At 46.1% G+C, this 12,239-nt stretch overlaps 2 protein-coding genes across 5 annotated transcripts in view; both read left to right on the top strand.

The window, feature by feature from the left end:
- Positions 1-12,239, top strand: part of LOC308324687 (CREB-binding protein-like) — a 133,646-nt gene that overhangs the window by 78,150 nt on the left and 43,257 nt on the right. The window lies entirely within an intron of this gene.
- The window catches only part of crebbpb (CREB binding lysine acetyltransferase b), a 65,057-nt gene that overhangs the window by 15,453 nt on the left and 37,365 nt on the right, over positions 1-12,239 (top strand). For all 4 annotated transcript variants that reach the window (XM_080776891.1, XM_080776893.1, XM_080776894.1 and 1 more), the window contains exons 2-3: positions 1,335-1,972; positions 11,081-11,257. In XM_080776891.1, the coding sequence (XP_080633017.1) occupies positions 1,335-1,972; positions 11,081-11,257 (815 nt within the window). The remainder of the gene's footprint in view (positions 1-1,334; positions 1,973-11,080; positions 11,258-12,239) is intronic.

A 12,239-nucleotide genomic window follows, 5' to 3' on the forward strand; every position in this document is an offset into this window, starting at 1 on the left:
GGGGGGGGGAGAAAAAGGGGGACAGGTGCACAACGGAGAGTGCTTGTTTCACCTGGCAGTTAATGGTACGCCTGTCATTCTTGTCACTTTGAGACCCACTGGTGTAGCTATAGTGTTTCCAGTGAAAAACATGCACAATAGCAGCACCCCGACTCTTTTTTTTCCTTTGACTAGAATGAAATATATGACCGGTATGGAATGATGCGCTACAATAATGCTCTACAATACCCAGCCCTACCTACCAGGGTGCCACACCCACATTGCCGTGAACTTCCCACATGAATTATATAATGTATAAAGTGATGAACGTAAGGTGCACCTGAGTGCCCTGTGCCTGAACCAGGGCCGCGTATACAGTATTTAGCAGCACATGAGACAAGTCTCTGTGGTGTAAAGGGTCGTGTGCGTCAATACAGATACACACGTTCTCCGTGGCCTAGCCCTGCCCGGCTTTCTGCAAGACTGTATCTCTTCAGCCACAACAAACCCTGTGAACTGAACGGTCTGGGAATCGTTCCAGGAGAGGAGGCAGCGCTGGCATCCTCACCAGCTGTGTGTGTGTGTCTCTACATGTGTTTATACCTTTATGTCTATTGCATAATTGGTGTGTAGCTATTGCATTGTTTTGCATTTAAAGAATATTTAAGCCGGTGCACAGTGAGTGAAGGTGAGGTTAATAAAGACACAGATACAGTGACACAGGTTACTGTGCGTATTTGGGTCTCTGCAGTCTGCCCAGCACTAGACTTGACAGAGAGTTCCTCTCTCTGCCCGGTTGTGGCTGAAAACGGGACTGTGACACGGGTCAAAAAGCTGTGTACCACAGGTCAAGTGCAAGTTTAGCTCCCCGTGCCGTCTTTAATGATCTGTGAAATGGATATCACAGTGGCATCTTTGTGTTTACAACTTTAAACCAATACCTCTGCTACTCCTTGATGGGCAGCTAACAACTTAACCTGATCAGGAGGTTTGTTACTGTTGATAGGGGGAGGGGGGAAACTGTCTGTGACGATGGCTCGGCTCATCCCACATCTCCGTCTTCTGTGAACGCATCATTGCAGGGTTGCACACACCGAAAATAGCAGATCTACAAGCTCACAACACGTTGCAGCGTGACGTGTTGTGAGCTTGTAGATCGGCTATTTGTGGTCATTAATAGTTATTTTATGAGTCGAGTATTTGAACTAAGTGATCAAATTAGCAATAGAATACAAGTTTAGAACAAGCAACTTAATGCCTCAAATCTGTGATTTATTGTGGTCGGCTTAAAACATCATAATTACATTTTCTTGTCTTGAGATTTTATTTTATTCTCCGTCTATTTCTCCTCCTAGATCTGGTGTCCCTGTTTGACCTGGAGAATGACCTCCCGGATGAACTGATCCCCAACGGAGACCTGGGCCTGATGGGGATGACGTCCAACGGCCCCGGGCTGAACTCCATGGTCCCCGACGCGGCCGCCAAGCACAAGCAGCTGTCGGAGCTCCTGAGGCCGGGCAGCACGTCCATCCTGGGAGGAGGAGGGGGTCTGAACTCGGCCGGCCCCCAGCAGCAGGGACTAGGCATGGTGGGGGGCCAGCTCGGCGGCGTCATGCTGGGGAAAAGCACTTTGGGCCAGGTTGGCTCGCCCAACCAACACCCGTCTCCCCTGCAGGCCCAGAAAGGAGGCGCAGCGTCGGGACAGGGCAACGCGGCCATGGGCTTCAGCCAGGCCATGCTGAACAGCGGACAGAACCACGGGGTTATGGGGCAGCCTCAGCCGGGACAGGTGATGAACGGGGCTCTAGGGCCCGCGGGTCGAGGGAGACCCGGGCCTGGCATGCAGTACCAGAACCAGGGCATGCCGGGGCCACAGGTGGTCACGGGGGTGGGTGTTGGAGGCAGCGTGCTCGCGGAGACACTCGCCCAGGGCGGGGGACAGATGGGAGCGCATAACAGCATGAATGCCCAGCAGGCTGGCAACATGAACAAGGTGAGTGTGGGTGCACTGCTTTCACATGGGCTCTATGCACACAGAATAACTCTTTATACTTCCGGCCGCTTCCTTACTTCCTTCACATGTGTATTAATGAACTAATTAAGGCTCGGCTCCATTTAGGGCGCTTTCACACCCAAAGTTTGCTTAGAAGGTCCGGATCAAGGACCAAGGACCAAATATTAGCATTTTGATTTTGGTCCGTTTGGTGTTCACACTGGACTTTGTAAAGCGTACCAAATATGTAAACAAATGACACGTGGACATGTTAAGCGAACCAAATAGTGAGGGAAAAATAACATGAGGGGAAATCACTGTCTACAATTTTTGGGACAACCTTCAGTCACACAGAGAGAGAAGAGAACAGCAACATGACAGCAACAACTTGCTATTGCATTCATTCTTAATTATTTTATTAGCCAAATAAGAGCAACAGGTGAACAGAGGAGCAGGTGTTTGAACAATAATGTGCTTGCTGCTGATGCATACAATTCACGGAGACGTATAGCCTACAACAACAAGGTATCCCCGATAAAAATGACTTTTCTTCCATGTGTGCACCTTGACCTGATTAGATATGTTATTTCTGCGCATCAAATCGGCAGGCATTTCCATGTCATCTTATGGTTTAAACTTGAAGGTGGTCAGTTAGTAGGTTATTGAGCTTCAAGTCAGAAAAGCTCCGCTGCAGCTAATTGAGTTGACCTAGTTTTACGTCTTTTGCTATAGTGATGTAATCAATTAATAATTTGGGACCACCTGTGTATAGCTTATTTAACATTGGCTTTTTCTCTATACGTGCGGCCGTGCGCGACATGGATGATTTTAAATATTTCAAATTCTCTGTCTCTGCGTCTCTCCCATATAAATATATGGGTCTCTCCCCCTCATGTGCGCCCCCCCCCCCCCCCCCACACACACACACACACACACACACACACACACACACACACACACACACACACACACACACACACACACACACACACACACACACACACACACACACACACACAGACAGACAGACAGAAAAAAGTAGGGGACACGATCGAGTTGAAAGAGAAACTCTCGCATGAAGACTCATGCATTGCATGCTTTGTCATAACTTCGCGTGACGGCTGCGCATGCTTAAAATAAACAGATCTACAAGCTTACATCCACGTGTAGCCTACCATATACCGTACACCATTCCGTGTCGATAATTATACATCTGTTATTTTTGCGCATGTGAACCTCGTAGGCCTACGCTGCCATTACATTTGCGCTGCGCCTCGACATGCGTCTAGGCCTACTATTAAAATAAAATCAGACTGTCAGCTGTCATATCAATAGTGATCCCCGTAAAAAATACATGCTTTTATAACTAATTATTAATGCAGCCTCACAACTGCCGAAGCCCGACAGCTATTTTGGCTATCGTACTGTATTTGGTCCTCTATAAAGTCCGAATGCATTCACACCAGTAACGAACCGCACCGTGGTTCGTTTGGAAGCGAACCGAGTCCGGCCTTTTTTAGCGGACCATGGTTCGTTTCTTTGATCCGCACCAGAGTTCGGATGCATGTTCACACCAACCGAACCAAAGGGGTAAGCGGACCATGGTTCGTTTTAAACGAACCAAACATGTCCGGTGTGAAAGCGCCCTTAGTGTGCAGTGGTTCTCAAACGCTTTCTTACTTTCTTACTTACCCACTCAAGGACACTTTGAGACCCACAGGTGTAGCAGAGTGTTTCCAGTGCAAAATAGCAGCACCCTGACTTATGTTGGAGTTCTGCTTTTTCCACTTAGTTGGTTTATGAGTGAAGTTATTTTCAAAGCTGAGCACCCACTGCCTTAACCAAGGGCGGTTTCCAGAGGACGGCACCTGCTTTTCTTTCTTTACAGGACCTTCATTAGTATCATCGGTAACACCTGCGAAGGGGCCCCGAGTTCTTTCCAAAATGGCGTCTGTGACTGTGCATATAGCCCATTCTCTACTTTTTGACACTGGATGAGTTTCTTCCCCTAACGGTAGTCAAAGCAACTGCAAATCTTCACGGTTTTAACTATAGTAGTGTAGTGTATTTGAGATGTTTAAATTATCACATTTAATGTGATAATAAACATCTTAAATAAACTACACCTCCAGTCACTTTGCTGACAGCCACATGGTCCTGTGCCACTGAACCACTCATTGAGAAATGATGTGTGCACACTGAACCGAGAGAGGATGATCTGGTGCCAAGTGGAGCTGTGCCCTCTGGGAGCGGGCGGAGGCTGGATGAATGTCAATCTAGTAGTTATTATGACTGTATGGCTGTGTCCCGCCAAGCTGAAGATGAGAACAAATACAGTAGGTTAACCACATGAATCCTAGTGTGCATGTTCTGTGCATGGCGTCATAGGCCAACATTTGGCGAAAGTAGCACTTTGCGAGCTTGTAGATCGGCTATTTCCGGTAAAGATAATTGGTTCAGGGGGAAAGCACACCCGTGTGAATGTGTAATGTTTGTGTTAGGGACAAGATGACGTAAATCTTACCTTCATTGTCAATGGCGTTTTTAAAACAAACATTGAACTAAAAACAAACCTGTATATAGGAGGGGCTAGCGCCCCTCAAAAACATAGGTGACCGAGCATAGACCCCTGAGGGACCTTGGTCAATGTAGGGTTGAAGTGGTTACTATGCAACGAGAATGTATGAATGAATACATCCACTTTGTAGTGTGTGGAGCAGTGGTTCTCGTTTTAACCCATTCTGACCTGAGATCAGATTCTAAAAATGTCTTCTATGTCAGTCGCTCTTCGATTATTCAAAAATAGAAGATCTACAAGCTCGTAGCGCGCCACTCGGTGGCGTGCTATGAGGATTCCCCTCCCACTCGAGTCAAAATAAAAACCAACGGAGAAGAAGGGGGGAAGTCCCGCCTCGTTGTCTGGGCCAGCCAATGGCCAGCTGGGCCAAAACGGATCTAGAAAGATGGCGACTTACAATAACAAGGACTGACAGGCTTCATTTTACGTTCATGTTAGACCCGGAGAACGCTCTGTCCATATTTTTTACAGTCTATGCTCGAGACCCAAAAGAGAGATTAGACGTTTGTCTGGGACCCAAACTAGTGAAAATGGGCAGATATGCAAGCTTACAACGCGTTGAGAGAAAAAAATGGCCCGTGGGCCGTGACCCAACGCAGTGTTTGGAATTGGAAACCAGTGGCGTGGAGGACAGGACTAGACTATGAATATTCAAACATCCATGTTGTATTATGTGGAGGACGGGACTAGACTGTATGAATATCCAAACATCCACGTTGCAGTTTATGTAGTGTATTCACACAGGACTAGAGTCTAGACTGTGAATACAGACAGGACTAGTGCATGATGTGAGAGAGCTTTCCGCCATCCCACTGCATCTCTCTCAAGGCTGTTGTGGTTTGACAGGAAACGGAGGGGAAACCAGTGCAGTAGTTCTCACCAGAGATGACATCCACACAGACTTGGCCACATGAAAAGGTCTTTTCCTGTGGTGACATGGACACCCAGCGGCACTCTGCTCCACTCTCTCTTTTCACACAGCGCCGCATAATATATAGAAGCTCCACGCTCAGTCTGTGGGTTCATAATACAGCAAACCAAACTCAAGTGATCATATATAGGATATAGTGGTTCTAAAAGTGTGGTCCGATGGGGGATAGCCGAGTGGTTAAGGTGCATATACCACATGGGCTCTAATGCCTGACAGCGAGTCCCAGGTTCGATTCCCGAGCCTGGCAGACCCTAATTGCTGCATGTCACTCCCTGACTTTCTCTTTCCTGTTTCCTGTCTCTTTTCAATGTGTACATGTCATTAAAGGCAGAGAAAGCCCCCAAAATACATTTAAAAGTGGGGTCCTTAAGGGCTTCCAGGGGGTCGCCAGAAAAGTGGTAATAATTTAACCACTTTACCCTATATTTATTGACAATTTGAAAAAAAAGTACACGAACACGTCGCAACGGGTTTTGAGCTTGTAGATCTGTCATCTTGAAAAATCTTGTATGGGGCACAAACTATTCTCAGATGGGATTGTGCGGCTACTACCTATTCATTTGGGGGTCCTTGACATGAAAAGGTTTGAGAACCACTGATGCAGTATAGGAGAGTGAAGCACTTAGAATAAACGTGAGAGGAGAGGTCCAGGAAGAGAGGGATTTAACCTGTGTGTAGGTAGTGTGTACATGGCAGCTTTGTGGTTGGGAGATGAAAGCAAGAGCTGGCACAGGTTTTGTTGTCCTTGTACAGCTGCCATCGGCGAGACGCGCGCTGCTGAAGTGTGTCTGTGAACACCATCTTGGCTTGGTTTCCTTGGAGCAGGGCCCGGGAATTTAAACCAGGATTCAATGAAGTTTAAAGCTGGCCATGAAAATACTTTTAGAATTAAATTTAGAATATACTTTCCAACCTGGAAACCTATACAGTCACTGACTGTATAGGATTTTAACCATAGACCAGAGAAAATAGACAATCTGCAAGCAAACAACATTGCGTTGCCATTGCATTATGAGCTTGTAAATCAGCTGTGTTGTTATCTCCGCCAGACCGAACGCATGGCCGAGGCCGTTTTGCACCCCATCCGTCCGTCTGTTCGGATGTGTATACATCCGTCTGTGAACCTCTGCCCCAATTTTTTTAGATCAGCATGTTCTAGCGCTACCTGGCGGCAGATTGTTTTTACAAAACACATTTGTTTAATAGTGACCTTTTTGCTATAGTCTGGCTGATTGCAGAGTATTACTAAAGTGGTATCCAGTAGCTCATGAAACATCCATTAAACATGGGCTCCCAGGACAAATGCGTTCCTCAAATGTCAAATATAAAGCTGTTCTTTGGAGTAGTGGAGTTGTTGGCCAAGGCACTTTTTATCATGTGAACAATGAACATCTGTTTAAAAGTTCTTTGTAAACCAACAAGTCTTAGGGCCTGTGCACACAAGGACGTATTTTGCGTTATCCGCACAAGTATTTAGCTGGTCTGCCCTTTCTGCCACACGGAGACGGCGTTGGCAAAATTCGGAGAGGCTACTTTGTTGTCTCCTTTCCTGAACCGGTGATGCCATAGTCCCCTCGCCCCCTCCAAAATATTAACCTCACGTCACCAGGCTTTCCACCTACTTCAAAACAACAAAGATGGCGGCGTCCATGATCAGCCTGCTTTTTACAGCAACATGATACGTTCTTTTTTACTTAAAATGGTGCAGGTTTATGACAAGTCTTTCATAACCGCCAGCTCACTGGTATTAATTGCTTAATGGTTATTGTCTCCACCAGACCAAAGGCATGGGGAGTATGTTTTGCACGTGTGTGTCTGTCCGTCCGTCTATGAACTGCTAATCTCCGGCACCGTTAACCCGGTCGATGCCACATTTTGCACACACACACCCTGGATGCCAAAGATGAACCTCTGACCCAATATTTCCAGAACGGCTTGTTATAGCCGACTTTTTTTTTTTTTTTTTTATTATTATACTCCTCCAGATTCTGTCCAAAAATCCTGCAAATCGTTACACACTATCTCTATAGTTGTGTTCAAGATGGATCTGTCCGATATTTCATATTCCAATAATTCCATCCTAATTGGCTAACATTGGCTTTCAAAGTTTGCAGGATTGGCCGTTTTGAATTGAATTCTGGCATGAATTATATCCAAGTTATTCATATGCTGGCGGACTAAGTGTCCACAGACTTGGTGTCCTTCTGAAACATGGATTTACCAAAGAGTGTTGTGTCAACTAAGGTAACATTTCTTATTGTATTTCTTATTATGAAGTTATTTTTGTATTTACTGGTGTTAACTTAATACAGTGGAGCACGACTACCTGTGTTAATGTTTAATTGTGCCTAGCCCTGGTAGCAACCGCGCCTATATCACGTGGACCTGCTTGTTGACTGGGATAATATGGCCATTCACAAATAAACTATGAAATGGTGCACAGATCTGAAACAGAAAACTGAACTAGGAAACTCTAGAAACCCTGCTTTTCATTCCATCGTTTTCGTTTTCTAACGGTTGTCCTTAACATACCCCCTCCACCCCCCACCCCCCCCCCCCATCCCTCAGTTTTCCCACTTCCCTGTTTTTTTTGTTGTCTTTTTGGCATTCTTTCCTTCACTCACTCTTCTCTCTGTTCTGCCATTGTCTGTCACCCTCTTGTCGTCCTCCCTCTGTAGACGGTCTCAGTGCAAGAGTCCCCGGGACTCTTGACCTGCGATAATGGAGCTGTAAAAGTGTAAATCATGGTCAGACGAACTAGTGTGTGTGTGTGTGTGTGTGTGCGGTTGTGGGTAGATAAGGAAGGAAGGAGACAGGAGAAGGAAGGAGGAACCTCGGCAAGCAGTGGCAACTCTTGAAGGCTTCCCCTGTGCCGTTAAACCCCTTAAACCGTCTACGTAGTAAACTAGTACTTAGTTGACACTGACAGGCATCATCTCTGTACTGCTCTGCTCTGTTTCCCACTCTATATCTTGTGCCACCCCTTACCCCTTATCCAACTTATTTGCCATTTTTTTTACTATCTACAATCTCACAACGTGTCAATGTAGAACGGCTAGCTGAAATATTTTAGAATGTTTTTCAAAATGGTAAAAAATGGCAAATAAGTTTAGGGATTACTGGTAAGGGGTGGCACAATAGCTGATGTATAAAACTAGTCGCGTTGTGATGTGAGCATGTTCCCCCTCTATTAGCCCATTTAGACCCATTCTAAAAACAAAAACACCTTCTAAAACCTATGCTATGGTTTCTGAAAACCTTCATATTATGTTGCTCCATGCATAGCAACTGTGACACAGGTAGCTCCCGCATTGAAAGGTATTAACAAGTTACAACGTATAGGTTGCAACAGGTCTAAATGGATTTGAGGGCCAGACCACTTGAGGTTTGGGTTGTGGTTGTGGTTGGGCTGTTGTGCCATAGTGTCAACCCCTTACCCCTGTGTCGGATCGGTGGTTAGACTGGCATATTCACCCATATGACATGATATGAAAAATAAGGGCCGATCCGATACAGTATCAGCTACCGAATATACTGTTGACAAACATTTCAACTAGATGTTGGCTATGCAGAGGTTTGGTTGTCGCTACTACAGCCAGCTATATTGAGTGGGCTACTATCTGCTGTGAGAAAAACAAAGAAAGTATGTCAGGTAGCGACGGCGAGTTGAGCCGGTACCACATGGTAATGGTACCATGTGGTGAGGAAGTGCCATAAGTCTGGTGTGGATTGGCTTGGTGGCAGTGGTTCCCAAAATGTTTAGCCCATGAGCCCAAAAAAGGAATTAGGCATTCCACCAGGACCCAAATTTGTGAAAATAGCAGATCTACAAGCTCACAACGCGGCGCGGTCGGCTGTTCTCACTACTTCTTAAACATTTGTTTATAACTTAAGGAATTTCTTTCTTTCTAAAAGAATCATGATTTGGTATTCATTTGTGGCATTTTTAGCTTTTTGATGTGAATGTTATGAAATTACAAAATGTAGGAAAACCAAAAAAAATACTGGACCCATGAAAATGTGTCTGCGACCCACACATGGGTCCCGATCCACTGTTTGGGAAACAGTGTGCTAGTGAAGGAGGCTCCCGAGTCGGAGGGAGACGGTGGCAGGCAGCGAGTGTGTGTGTGTGTTTGAAAGAGAGGGGGAAGGGCACGCGGCTGCACTGTGCTCTGCTGCTCGTACTCTGCTCAGCTGTTTAAAGCCTGCTGGTCTCTCTCTCTCTCTCTCTCTCTCTCTCTGTCTCTCCACTGGGCTGGGGCTCGCGCTTTCATCTGTCTGCTGGAGCGCTGAGAGCAGCAGGGAGCCTCCGCTAAAGCAATGCCCAGCGCAGCAGAGCAGAGCTGGCTGGCTGCAGAGTGCAGGGAGGTGTACCGTGTGCGCTGTGCACACTACATGCTGGAAGCCTCCCGGAGATGCTGCCACGCTTTTTAGGCTTCTATAAAAAGTGCCTAAGAGCTAATTATCACCCCTCTTAGAGGACATTAATCTATAATGGATGGTGAAAAGCAATCAATCTTTTAGTTTTGCTTTTTTGCAACTGATTTATTGGTCATTTATTGCTCATCGACTCTGGTTTTGTCTTCCTTAAGCCATTTAGATTTGTTATGCCTATATCTTGTTATGCATTTCAAGCCGGGAACGCCTCTGTCATTTTATTGTTATAGCAGCATCATCATTTTTTTTAGAATGTTTTTCATAAAGATTTGAAGTTTTTCACAAAACCTAAAGTCAGGATTTACAAGTGTTCCTTCAACCTCGCTCCTGTGCAAGACGCAGCCAGACAGTTTGAAACTTCAAGGCTGTGTTCTGATGATCATCTGCTCGCCCGCTTGTTTTTGTCACACCTTGTTGTTCAGATGGCGTGTTGTGTAGAGGCAGGAGCCACTCCCCCCCCCCCCCCCCCCCGTTGGTACAGTTGAAGTTAGAACACTATATGCTGACATATACAATATACACACAGCGGTGCTGTCGTTCCTCAACTTCTTCCTCCATGCTGAAACCAATCCTGACGCTTTAGACACGCCATGCTGGAACCTACAGGGAACATACTGGAGTCTCAGTGCTTTTACACAAAATATGCTGCACTGCTTTTCTCAGCTGGCGACAATTCAGTTCAATGAATTGAAGCTAAAAACATTTCACCTTTAAATCAATTAGTCTAATTAAGCACTTCAGCTGACCCTAGCTTCAATATCCGATGTAGCCTACTATTTCCACTATATTGGAACCTTTTTTGGGTAAAACAATTTATTCACCCCTGATTAATCGAATTAATCTATTAAATCGCTTAATTAAATGAAGTCTCACACCCTTATCATGAAGCCATACGTGTAATAAACAGCCTCTGTGTGTCTCTCCTCTCCTGTGTGTAGATGGGGATGCCTGGGGCAGCGTTCGGACAGCAGTACAGTCAGCCAGTACTCTAATAATGCTCTATTATTATGAATGAATATTATTATTACTCTGTTTGTGTCTCTCCTCTGCTGTAGATGGGGATGCCTGGGGCAGCGTTCGGACAGCAGTACAGTCAGCCAGTACTCTAATAATGCTCTATTATTATTAATGAATATTATTATGACTCTGTTTGTGTCTGTAGATGGGGATGCCTGGGGCAGCGTTCGGACAGCAGTACAGCCAGGCCGCGGTGCAGCAGATGGGGCCAGCGGCGGCCGCCAGTGCCCAGCAGCTCCAGAATAAGACGGCCCTCCCCAACAGCCTGCCACAGTTCCCCAACGCAGAGCTGAAGGGAGCAGCCAGCACAGTTCCCAACCTGGTAGGTGGCAATACTACAATAGTGTGTCGGCGACTAAAACTATGACGAGAAATGTTCGACTAACCTTTTTTCACTGGGGAAAACGTGCGCGTTGTGAGCTTGTAGATCCGTATAAACGCCCATGGGCCTTTATTTGCAAACCTAATGGTCAGCTAATTTATATTTTGTTGAATGATGGTGCAACTATGCCAACAATAAACCTCTGCCCCAAATTTTCCAGAACGGCCTTTCTTTTTTTTTATATATATATTTTTTTTATCCCACGATTTTGTAACCCATTTTTCACCCCTGTGCCAATCATCCACTGTGATCCTGGGCTCTACACACCCTCCGCCAACCTGGGGAGAGCAACGGACTTAACTCATGCTCCCTTCATGCCTGAGTGTCAGGGGGGAGTTGCCCTGGTTGGACGTAGCGCGTGGAAGGAACACGTTATTCCAACCAGTTCCTTTCCCCTCCATCAGGCGCCCCGGCTGGGCAGGGGGAGGCAGTTTAGAGACCAGGATTACTGCATGTTTTTGTGAGGGTACCTACCCTAGGGGACACGGGGAGAACATGCAAACTCCACACAGAAAGGCCCTTTTGCCAACCCCGCCTTCGGGTATGGGCACTGATGACGCGGAGGAGGAAACACGCCGCCAGCACCCACAGTGCCCCGAGCGGGAATCGAACCCAGGACCTTCTAGCTGTGAGGCGACAGCACTACCACTGTGCCACGGCCTTTTATAGCGCCACCAGGAGGCCGACTTTTGTAAAACACATTTTTGGATATTACTACTCCAGATTCTGTCCAAAAATCTCTGTGATGACTCTAAAATGACTCTATAGTCATGTGCTCAAGACGGATCTGTCCGATATTTCATATTCCATCCTAATTGGCTAACATTGGTTTTCGTTTAACTTGTGCCATACTCGGGCAATCCTCAACCCATTGTTATAATTCCATGTGGTCTATACTCCGTGAAGTGTATATTTTCATTGG

This window comes from Protomyctophum bolini (assembly GCF_963924005.1).
Source record: "Protomyctophum bolini genome assembly, chromosome: 11".
Taxonomy (NCBI): domain Eukaryota; kingdom Metazoa; phylum Chordata; class Actinopteri; order Myctophiformes; family Myctophidae; genus Protomyctophum; species Protomyctophum bolini.